Source organism: Callithrix jacchus, chromosome 15 (assembly GCF_049354715.1).
Source record: "Callithrix jacchus isolate 240 chromosome 15, calJac240_pri, whole genome shotgun sequence".
Taxonomy (NCBI): domain Eukaryota; kingdom Metazoa; phylum Chordata; class Mammalia; order Primates; family Cebidae; genus Callithrix; species Callithrix jacchus.
Window position 1 is genome coordinate 39285474 of NC_133516.1, and position 12420 is coordinate 39297893.

Here is a 12420-nt window from a genome sequence, read left to right on the forward strand (position 1 = left end):
TTAAACAAAGCATTTGCAGAAAATAGAGTATACATCAAATCCTAGGAAACATACAAGCCTGGCTGCAGCGATCACATTGTGAATACTCCGGAGCATTAGATCTTCCACTTGAATGAGCCACTTTTCCACAGCACCCCGAGCTGCAGAAGTGGAAATGAGTGCTATCAACTCCACTCGTTCACCCTCAGAACTATACATGGCTTTAATGTCCAAATTGGGAAGGAACTCCAATTTAGCAATGCCCTCAAAGCATTTTTTTAAATGCGGCTGAACTCTAAGTGGATCTTTGGTCTCCGATAAAATCTCTAACATTTCATCATTAGATAAGAAGAAAAAACTAGAGAAAAACATAGAAATACAAAAGCTTTAGTCATAATTCATTACACATATGAAAATGCTTTTAATTACAGCACAATTGATTATCTATCATACCGAGGGAAGAAAAGACGTTTCTTTTCAAGATATGCATTAAGACCTTTCATAATTTTCTCCAAAAGTTCATTGCAGTTCTGCAGTTTTTCCAACAAACCTGTTAATGAAGTGGCAGCAAGAACCTAAACGAGACACATTCAAGTCAGCACTTACGTGCTAGATACAAGACTTAAATATCAATCTATACTATATGTTAAACATTTTTTAATGTTAAAAGGTTTATGAAAAAATGTCAGGTTTATAAAATTTGCAATGAAATCTTTTTTAAATGAAAAAACAAAAATTCAATGAATTATAAATACTTATGCAAAGACACTACTTAAAATGACAAGTTATGATGGTCATGCATATTGTCATTTCTCCTACATTATTTTGAATATTGTGAGAAAAGTCTGTTTGGCTGGTGCTCAATTTAATGTTTACTTTCACTACTGTCAACCATAAATTCAGCAATCTATAACAAGGAGTTGGCCAACTATATCCTGCAGGCCAAATCCAGCCTGCTCTCAGTTTTTGTATGGGTTGTAAGCTGAAAACTATTTTTACACTTTTAGAAGTTAAAAAAATCAAAAGAAGAATATTTTGTGACATATGAAAATGTCCGTGTCCATAAAATTTTACTGTCGCACAGACGCATTCATTTACATATTATCTCTGACTGCTTTCTCACTGCAATGACAGCAGAATTGAGTAGCTGCAAAAAAGACCTGTCTTACAAAGTCTTAAATATTTATATATTTGAAAGACAAAGTCTAAATATTTTACTATTCTGCCCTTAGCAGAAAAAATTGCTGACCTTTGATCTATAAGAAATCATATTTCACAAAGATTCTGAAGTCCACAGGTAAAGTCAAATTCTTAAAACATAAATTTCAGTGCACTACTGACTCTCAGTGAGTCCAGCACAGCTACTTTGCATTCAGCATGGGAATAAATTGTTACTTCTTAAATTGAATACCAGTTGAAAAAGTAGATGCATATCTATGGAATATGTGCACTGGGTGTATGAAAAATATATAGTATGCCTTTCAACATTTACTGGGAGAAATACTGGAATTGAGACCAAGTGAGAGAGCAGCAGATTTTTCCCTATCACTCCCTGAGTATACAGGGTCACTAGTAGAATGTCAGGTGAGTCACCTGCACTATTCATTCTCTCTCCCTCTCTCTTGTTCTCACTCTCTCCGTTTGATTTATCTATTTATTTTGTGAGGAGGAGAGCAGTGAGTGTGTATAGTAGAAGTCATGTGAATCAGATGTAAATTTGAAGCAGCTCCACTAGGTATACTAACGAGTTGCAAGCAGTGTATCTCATGAATTGAGAAGTAAACTTATTTTAATACTTTTATGCTTTCTTATATTTTTCTGAACTTTCCAGTTTGTATACATTGAGCAAGTTAATTTTTGTAATCAGAAAAAAAGTCAGATGTTTTCTTTAATATCCAAAAACGAAGGTTCACCTACTGTGAGAGAGAAAACAAACACTTCACCTTTGGATCCTTTGCACAAAACTTCATGATATCCCTCCAATGTCTGTCTACTGTCTGAAATTGACGCCCTTCTTCTGGCATCTGTTGCATGATATCCTCAGAACAAAAGATAGGCTCTAAGTAAAGCCATTGAGCTTGTACTTTTAACCACTCATCAATTGTTTCTTGTATTCGAATTAAACGGTCCTCCCAGGCCTTAATGAAAAGCATACTGCATTAAATTCTAGTTATTAAAAAAAGCTATAAATTATAGCAAGGAAAATGCATTTTAAATTTACTATTATTTTTAAATAAATGCAAAACATCTTACAGCTTAAGCTTACTTATGTATGTCTCAAAACGGCTTAGAAAAATTCTAAGAGGTCTGAGGTTTTCCTAAATCATTGGAACTTATAATTGGAAATTACTGTAAAGTTATTTTGAAGAGTTTCCTGATCTCTAGGTGAGCCATGTGGAGTCCCAAAAGCACCCAAGACATATCCTGCTCTACAGCAGTGGTTATCAATCATGGGCAATTTTGCCTCCCACCCCAGGGAACATTTGACAACGTCTGTTAACATTTTTGGTTGTCACAACTGATGGGGGAAGATGCTACTAATGTCTAGTGGGTAGAGGCCAGAGATGCAGTTAAACAACCTATAATATACAAGACAGCCCCCATCACAAAGAAGTATAGAGCCCAAAATATCAACAGTGACAGGTTGAGAAATCCTGCTCTTCCTCAACACAGCTCACAGAAAAATGAGCTGAAATGAAAAATAAAATGAAATAAGCCTCCTTATTCTCATAGATCCCCTAGAAATGACAATATATTTCATTAGCTAAAGACCATTAACATAATTTATCTCTTTGGTCCTTAAATATGTACCTAAATCTATGTGTCAAGAGATTGTCTCATATCTTTGATTTTTTTAAAAAAAAAATCTATAAGATAGCTTTTAAATTTGTTTTCTAAATTCCTCTTGTTAGACAAGTAAATTTCTACAAAAAAGTAATATTTATCAGGAAAGGCTAGGATAGACTGCTTCTTAGGATAATGTCCAGCCTTATGTACTCTTGGAAAAACATGACTCTGTTTTCTCCAAATAATGACAGCCAAAATCTTCTATAAAACACTACTTATGCTCATATCAAAACAAAACTGCCTTGGTTTGAACCCCAGCTCTGTCATTTATTAGGTAGGTGAACTCAGGAAAATGACCTGTCCTCCTATACCCTGGTTTCCTTGTCTATGAGTACAGATAATAACAGTGCCGGCCGGGAGCGGTGGCTCACGCCTATAATCCCAGCACTTTGGGAGGCCGAGGTGGGTGGATCACAAGGTCAAGAGATCGAGACCATCCTGGTCAACAAGGTGAAACCCTGTCTCTACTAAAAATACAAAAAATTAGCTGGGCATGGTGGTGCGCGCCTGTAGTCCCAGCTACTCGGGAGCCTGAGGCAGGAAGAATTGGTTGAACCCAGAAGGCGGAGGTTGCGGTGAGCCGAGATCGTGCCATTGCACTCTAGTCTGGGTAACAACAGCGAAACTCCATCTCAAAAAAATAAAAAAAATAACAGTGCCTACTTTGAAGGTCAGCTGCAGGGATCAAGTGGGTTAATAAGTGTAAAGTTCCTAGAGAAGCATCTGGAACATAGTTTGAAATCAACTGATATCAGGGTAAAAAAATCCAGTTGTCTTTCCCCGATTTGTATAGTCCTCAGTTAGAATTTTTACAATACCTACAAAGCTATTAGTTACCATAATTTGTTTGCATTCTATATTTACCCACATCAACCAAAAAGTATGAAATAATCTTGGAGCCTCAAATACCATTTATTTTTCTCAAGTGAACAATAATTCATTAATTACTCTAAAAGATCCTCATGTGTGTGTTCTCATTGTTCATCACCCGCCTATAAGTGAGAACATGTGGTATTTCATTTTCTGTTCTTGTGTCAGTTTGCTGAGAATGACACATGGACACAGGGAGGGGAGTACTACACACTGGGGTCTATTGGGGGGAATAGGGGAGACACAGCGGCAGTGGGGAGCTGGGGAGGGATAGCATGGGAGAAATGCCAGATGTGGGTGAAGGGGAGGAAGGCAACAAATCACACAGCCATGTGTGTACCTATGCAACTATCTTGCATGTTCTGCACATGTACCCTAAAACCTAAAATGCAATAAAAAAAATAAAAAACAAAAGATCCTCATGCTAGCTGTTTACAACTATAATTAAAGCATGGTGTATAGAACTTTACTACAAGTTGCAGCAATGCAGCATGAAACAGGGTCTAGGTTTTCTAAAGTTAGAGTAAATAATACCACCTGTTTTCCTCTTGAGTCTATCACTGCCATTGGAGAAGATTTTAATAAGACATTTTTCTTTTAAAAATCATTTATGTCTCAGGTGTATATATTTCTATATTAAATTTTGAATATCATTTTGTATTTTATGAGATAAAATATCAAGGTTATAGGTCTATGATTTGAATAAACACTTAAAAATCCATCCAATAAACTACATATTACCATGACAGCACATATGTAATAGACTGCAATCTGTATAAGTGACCAAGAGCTGATTGTCACATTTAACATACCTTGATCTCATTTTCAAATGGTTTGATGAAAGGTGAGCCTCTCATTGTCTGAGTTTTTATAATTTGATCATCAAGGATAGCCTGAATCTCATCCACTGAAGAAAGAATACAGACTCCAGTGTCACGATAAAGACTTATATGAAAAGCAATATCATCCCAAGTTCCCATCATTGTACGCATGGCTTTCTCTAATGAAAATTCCTGAAAGGTAGGAATGAAGAAACAATGGGATGGTGACAAAAGACTCTTGTTTACTATACTGACTTTCCCTAGTGAATTCAGTAAGCATTTGATATACTACATTATCACTTCCTTAAGACAATGTCACTTCAGTATAACTTTTTAAGTTAGAAAGGTTTTTTTTCAACATTTTCAAAATGACTAAGAAAAACAATTATGTAGTTTTTAAAGATTCACTTGCTATGAAAACTACTGCTGTCATTACTAAAAATAAACAAGAGAGGCTGGGCATGGTGGCTGATGCCTGTAATCTCAGCACTTTGGAAGGCCAAGGTGGGCGGACCACAAGGTCAGGAAATACAAAAAAATTAGCTGGGCCTGGTAGCACATGCCTGTAATCCCAGCTACTCAGGAGGCTGAGTCAGGAAAATTGCTTGAACCCAGGAGGCAGAGATGGCAGTGAGCTGAGATCATGCCACTGTACTACAGTCTGAGCAACAGTGTGAGACTCCATCTAAAAAAAAATGGACAAGAGAGTAAAATGCCTGTAGGACTTTCTTCAAAGTGGCCTTTCTACAGGAAGCCCATAGTCTGAAGATGTTTTCTGTGTACTTCAAGAACCCATTCTTTAGGGCCATACTTACCCTGCTAAAAACACACATATCACATGCCACACATGCATCAGTACTCTTAACGAAAACATTATGTACCAACACTAGCACATCATCCAACTACATCAGAATGTGGCAGAATTAAGAGGATGTCAAAGGAGTCATTTCTCATTTGGATTCAGGACAAGTAAGTACACACTTTGTGTAGGGGTGGAAGAGTGTTTTTTTGTTTTGCTTTGAGATGGAATTTCACTCTTCTTGCCCAGGCTGGAGTGCAGTAGTGCGATCTCGACTCACTACAACCTCTGCCTCCCAGGTTCAAGCGATTCTCCTGCCTTAGCCTCCTGGGTAGCTTGGATTGCAGGTGCCTACTGCCATGCCCAGCTAATTTTTGTATTTTTAGTAGAGACAGAGTTTCACCATGTTGGCCAGGCTGGTCTCAAACTCCTGACCTCAGGTGATCCCCCTGTCTCAGCCTTCCATAGTGCTGGGATTACAGGTGTGAGCTACCACTCCCAGCCAGACAGTGGTCTTCTACCACTCTCCCCCACCATCTCCCACTGCTATCCAGTACTATACACATTCAACTACAACAAAAACTATGATTACTTGATTAACAAACTCATCACGTAAAGTATTTCAGTTGATCTTTATGTTTACCTTGCTTGCACCTGCACTTATCACTTCGAATTGTTCCAAGTATGGGGTAAGGTTTAATTTTAAAACTTTTCTCAGTGTAGTACCAGAGTCTGGAGTCAAGTCATAGCCTACAATATCTGACATCTGTTTCCAATGACGAGGTCTCATTCCTGGATTGCACAGAATGGAGACAGTAGGAATATATTCCTAATGGCAAAAATATAAACAATAATGAGTGACTCATTTGATGCCACACACATAGATTCCGTAGATGAAGGCTTGATAGTATAAGGATTACATTTCTTCAAATTATTTAATATATTTCTATCAGTACGATCAAAACCTCAATTAGATTTGGAAGGAGAGAGATGCTAATAAAATGAATCCAAGGTTCACCTGCAAAAATAAGCATGTAAAAATAGCCAGGAAAATTATAAGATTAAAAAAGAAGAATGAAGGGCCAGGCACAATGGGTTCATGCCTATAATCCCAGCACTTTGGGAGGGTGGGACGAAAGGATCTCTTGAGCTCAGGAATTTGAGGTTACAGTGAGCTATGATTGCAATACTGTACTCCAGCTTGGGTGACAGAGTGAGGCCTTGTCTCTATTTAAAAAAACAAAAGGGGGCCAGGCGCAGTGGCTCATGCCTGTAATCCCAGCACTTTGGGAGGCCAAGGCAGATGGATCACGAGGTCAAGAGATCGAGACCATCCTGGTCAACATGGTGAAACCCCGTCTCTACTAAAAATACAAAAAATTGGCTGGGCACTGTGGCACGTGCCTGTAATCCCAGCTACTCAGGAGGCTGAGGCAGGAGAATTGCCTGAACCCAGGAGGCAGAGGTTGCGGTGAGCTGAGATCGCGTCATTGCACTCCAGCCTGGGTAACAAGAGCGAAACTCCATCTCAAAAAAAAAAAAAAGGAAGAATGAGGGGTAATTATTCTATAAGATATTAAAGTATATGATAAAACTTTGGTATTATTTTAGAAATTCAATTGTGTTATATATATTACTTGCAGAAAAATATAACATATAGTTATAAATACACACATATAGCATGAATGGGGAAAATATCTGTGCCAAAATCCCAAAACGTAACAATGTTTTATCCCTGCTGAGTGACACTTGCCTTGGCCTCCCAAAGTGCTGGGATTACAGGTATGAGCCATCATGCTTGGCCCCCTCTTTTATTTTTTCATGAGTCATGTTTTAACTTTGTATAAGTAATAACTTAATATTACAAAGTTTTTCAATTGGAGGACCACAAACTAGCACATTTTTTGTTTTGCTTAGTTAAGGGTTCTGTTTTAACCTCCTATTGGTTATCACCATCATGTTTTTGCTTATCACATATTCCCTAGAATTCATCAGAACATACTATAACAGGCACTCGGTAAGTATTTTTAAATAAATAAAGTTTTAACATCTAAAAAGTAGGAAGGTCATACTCTTTATTTGCTTATTTATTTAGACAGAGTCTCACTCTGTCGCCCAGGCTGGAGTGCACTGACGCGATCCTGGCTTGCTGCAACCTCCACCTTCCGGATTCAAGAAATTCTCCAGCCTCAGCCTCTTGAGTAGCTGGGCCACACAAAAGTGAAAAAACTCCAAGCAGAGGAGCAGACAGTAAGAGAATCAAATTTCCACATCTACAATGCCCCTCCCCCTATTCTGTCTGGTACCAAGTGGGCAGAAAATTTCCCCCCAGATCACTGTTTCTACCCTGATAAGAGTAAGGTCAAAGTGGACAACCAGCTACCCCACCACCCTGGGCTCCCTAGCAGGAAACCCGTTCCTGCCTTAACCCATAGGAAGCATTCCCAGTGCTTGAAGGAATAAATAATTCCTGAGGACAGAGACAAAGGGAGGAGGTAGGACTACCCTTCCCAGTCCCGGAAACTCTATAATCCACAGGAGATGCCAAATTAGAGTGGCTATTCTGCAGCACCACACTGTAGGAGGTTTGTCCCACAGGTCCCCTGGGCACAAACTCCTAGACAGCTTCCCATACTGCCAGAATATATATACCCTTTGGGACCGTCCGCATTCAGGAAAGGGAGGGCCTCCCATTGGGTACTAGAGCCAAGACAAACCTGGGCTTAAGGTGCCACCTGGAGCTGAAAAGGAAGCAGTGACCTAGCGCTAAAGAAACTCTAAGCAAATATATCCAATATAAACCAAAGCAAGCTAGACAATGTTAGAATAAGTAATACTTCAATGCAAAGACACAGATGAACATCCAGCAAAAACAACAGCAACCCAGAAACCATGATCTCCACAAACAGACGAAGTGCAGGAGACAGGGATATGGGAGCCCTCTGACCAACAATAAACAGCTAAATTCCTAACTAGACTGTTTAACAAAAAAAAGAGAGAGAAAATTAAAAGAACCAAAATTTAGAATTTAAAAGGAGCTAGCACTATAGATTCTACAGACATTTAAAAGATAATAAAGAAATGTTATTAGCAACTTAATGGCAACAAAATCAATGACTTAGAAGAAATGGACAAATTCCTTAAAAAATACAATCTACCAAAATTAAATAGAAAATCTGACAAGCCCTATATCTATTAAAGAAATTCTGTTTTCCGCCGGGCATGGTGGCTCACACCTGTAATCCTAGCACTTTGGGAGGCCGAGGTGTGTGGATCACCTGAGTTCAGGAGTTCAAGATCAGCCTGGCCATCATGGAGAAACCCCATCTTTTAAAAAAAAAAAAAAGAAAAAGAAGAAATTCTGTTTTCCTTCACATAGAGGGGAAATTGGCACAGAACTTGCTTCAGCCAATGTAATATGGGTGGACATGAAGTATGTCACAACTGAGTGGAAGATCTAAACTCAGGTGCATGGTTTAGCTCAGCCCTTGCTCTTTCTCTCTAATGCTAGATTGGCTCACATTAGCTCAAGGCATAGCCTGTGTCCTGGAACCCAGGAGCAGAACAGGACTGCAACTTGGAGCAGAGACTCAGCTAACCTGTGGTCCTTAAAGAATATGAAGAAGAAATCAGTACTTGAGAAATATATAGAGAGAGTCTGTTTTCAAAACCTTTCCTACCAACAAAACTTCAGGCTAAATGGTTTCACTAGTGAATGTTTCTCTAAAATAAGAAACAAATAATACCAATTTATAAAAAACGTTTTCAGAAAATACAACTTCCTAATTTGTTTTCCAAAGCCAACATAACTCTGATACCAAAATCTGACAAAGACATTACAAGAAAAGAAAACTAAGACCAAAATCCTTCCTGAACATAACCTCAAATATCCTGAATAAAATATGAACAAATAATAAACCATAAAAGCATTAGAAAAAAATAATTTGGCATGGGGAAGGCATATTAAACTACAGTTCAGAACCCAAGTGCCATAAAGGAAAGGAATAAAAATAATTACATAAAAATAAAAGGCTTCTGCAAGGCACAAGCTACCATAAGCAAGGTCAAAACACAAACAATAAATATTCACATCACAGACAAAGCCTAATTTCCCATATATATAGGAAAAGAAATCAGTAAGAAAAAGGCCAATAATTCAAAAGAAAAATAGGCAGAAGTATGTTAAAACAGTTAACAGGAAAAGAAATATAAAACACTCTTAAATATATGAAATATATGAAAATGTTTAAGATTTTGCTTGCAATAAGAGAAATGAAAGTTCTCTTAGTAGAGCAGCAAAAACCTAAAATTTGATGATATTTTATTATGAAAGTTGATGAGAGTATATATTGGCATAACCCCTACAGAGGGTAATTCAACTGTAGATTTTAACCTAGCATTTACTCTTCCACAATTTACCCTACAGGCACCTTCAAACACATGCATCACACACACACACACACACACACACACACAGATTATTCATACATTATATTATATAGGTATGAAAAAGAATGAAGAAGCTCCCTATATATAACAAAAAAAGTCTCTAAGATAAATTAAGCAAAAAGAAGAAAGAAAAGAAAATCATATACATCATATGCTACATTTTATGTAAAAAGATAGACATATTAGAATATATATTCACATTGTTATATGTGTAAAAAAAAACTCTGGAACTATAAACAAGGAAGTAATAACACTGATCACCTGAGTGATACAGGTGAGAAACATGAGGAGAATTTTCAGATACATCTTTTTATATTTTTTAGACCATGCAAATGTATTCAACACTGAAAATAATTTTTAAGTTAAAAAAAATCAGGCAGCCATGGAATCTCTGAGACGACTAGACATAGATAGGAACAAAGCTTAAATCCAGTCACAGAGTTTGCACTCTGGGCATGCTGACAGTGGAAATTTGCCAATAAAACCAGTGCCACTACTGCCTTGGGAAGAGGATGTATTACTGACTGTCACAAAAACTATTTTTATTCTCTGTTTATAAATGAGAGGACTGAGGCATAAGCAGCTAAATATCTTGCTCAAGGTATGGACTGCTAGGTGCAGAATAGTATAACTAAGCAGTATGGCTCCAAGTCCTTCCCAGTAAACTGTTACCCTGTGTTGCTGCACTTAGTATAGGCTACGTGGTCTGCCCTAGTAAATTTATGTCCTTGTTTTTGTTGAGACAGGGTCTCACTCTGTTGCCCAGGGGTGCAGTGGTACAATAATAGCTCACTGTAATCTCAAATTCCTGGGCTTAAGTGATCCTTCCACCTCAGCCTCTGGAGTAGCTGGGACTTCAGGAACAGCTGAATTTTTTTATCATGTCTGGCTAATTTTTTATTTTTTTGTAGAGGTAGGGCCTCACTATGTTATCCAGACTGGTCTTGAACTTCTGGCCTCAAATGATCCTCCTGCCTTGGCCTCCCAAAGCCCTGGGATTACAGCTTACAGGTGTCATCCACTATACCCAGCCTGCTTCCAAATCTTTCTATTTCTTTTCATTAGCACTTGATGATGAGAAAAGCTCTATCAAGGCTTTCTTGAGTAATTTTTTTTTTTGAGTAATTTTTCAGGCTGGGCATGAAGCGGCATGATCTCGGCTAACTGCAACCTTTGCCTCCCAGATTCAAACAATTCTCCTGCCTCGGTCTCCTGAGTAGCTGGTATTACAGGTATGCACCACCACGCTCAGCCAATTTTTTTGTATTTTTAGTAGAGACGGGGTTTCACCATGTTGGTCAGGCTGGTCTCAAACTCCTGACCTCAGATGAGCTGCCCACTTTGGCCTCCCAAAGTGCTGAGACTACAGGCATGAGCCACCATGTCTGGCCTTGAGTAATTCTTAAAATTTAGAATCCGTGGGTCAATAATTTATCTGGGCTCAAAAGCCTTCTCCACCTAAGCATTTTGCAAATGCTAAAAACTTTTAATGTATTCATCTAGAAAAAAATAGTTATAACCTCACTTCAAAGTTTGGATTAGACTGAATTAATGGCAGCCTATTTTATTAGATTTGTTTAGTTTATTAAAATTATGAACAATGGTGTACTCTTCCTATGTTTTCCATAGGAAAATGATTTGGTATCATTTTCAAAGTATGCAATCTGCCCAAATAGAGCTGAGCAATCTTCTACTGCCTTTCTTGGGCCAGAAGAACTATTTGCCCCAGTTTTGTCAGATCTGGCCTTATATGTATATTCTCTTTGATCTGCCCCTCAAATATGGCTGCCATTCACCACCCATTAACCTTCCCTACACTCCATAATGGTGCTTCATGATGAAGAGCTAAAGTTGTGGGAATGAGACACCAAAACATCAAAGATGCAAACAGATGTAATTCAAAAGATGAGAAGAATAAAGTGCCCTCTTTTGCCCTTACCACTTCCTCCCAACACCAGTCACTCAGCTCTGCCTACAATACCCAGGCCTACAATACCCAGGCCTACAACAGAGCTGGGAGTAAGTCAGAGCTTGACCAAGAGGCTGAGGCATAGCAGAGGAATTTTAAATCTTATTTTTTCTGATTGTTTCTCCTCAGTATCTTCATTGGCCACACTCCTTTGATTACAAGTGACAGAGACCCAATTCATTGGCCAAAGAGGAAGAAATAGTATCTTCTTCCTGAGCCTAGGAGTCTGAGGCTACAGTAAGCTGTGATTGTGCCACTGCACTCCAGCCTGGGCAACAGGGTAAGACCCTATCTAAAAAGTAATAATAATAGGCCAGGTGTGGTGGCTCATGCCTGTCATCCCTGCACTTTGGGAGGCCAAAGTGGACAGATTGCTTGAGCACAGGAGTTTGAGACCAGCCTGGGCAACATGGCCAAACCCCATCTCTGCAAAAAATTAGCCAGGCATGGTGGTATACACCTGTAGTACCAGCTACTCAGGAGGTTGAGGTGGGAGGATTGCTTGAGCCCAGGAGGTGGAGGTGGCAGTGAGTCGCCACTACACTCCATCCTGGGAAACATACTAAGACCCTGTCTCAAAATTTATTAATAATAATAATTAATAAACATGTAAAACAAGAATATAGGCTTTATAATTTATATATTATGCAACAGAAAAGTTGAGAAGATAGCTAAAATATTAAAAT

At 38.4% G+C, this 12420-nt stretch overlaps 1 protein-coding gene across 14 annotated transcripts in view; it reads right to left on the minus strand.

Moving 5' to 3' along the window:
• DNAH12 (dynein axonemal heavy chain 12) overlaps window positions 1–12420 on the minus strand; it is a 346345-nt gene that overhangs the window by 237248 nt on the left and 96677 nt on the right. For all 14 annotated transcript variants that reach the window (XM_078351228.1, XM_078351230.1, XM_078351232.1 and 11 more), the window contains 5 exons: window positions 5960–6145; window positions 4509–4709; window positions 1923–2117; window positions 433–554; window positions 55–337 (listed from right to left, as the gene is read on the minus strand). In XM_078351228.1, coding sequence (XP_078207354.1) covers window positions 55–337; window positions 433–554; window positions 1923–2117; window positions 4509–4709; window positions 5960–6145 — 987 coding nt within the window. The remainder of the gene's footprint in view (window positions 1–54; window positions 338–432; window positions 555–1922; window positions 2118–4508; window positions 4710–5959; window positions 6146–12420) is intronic.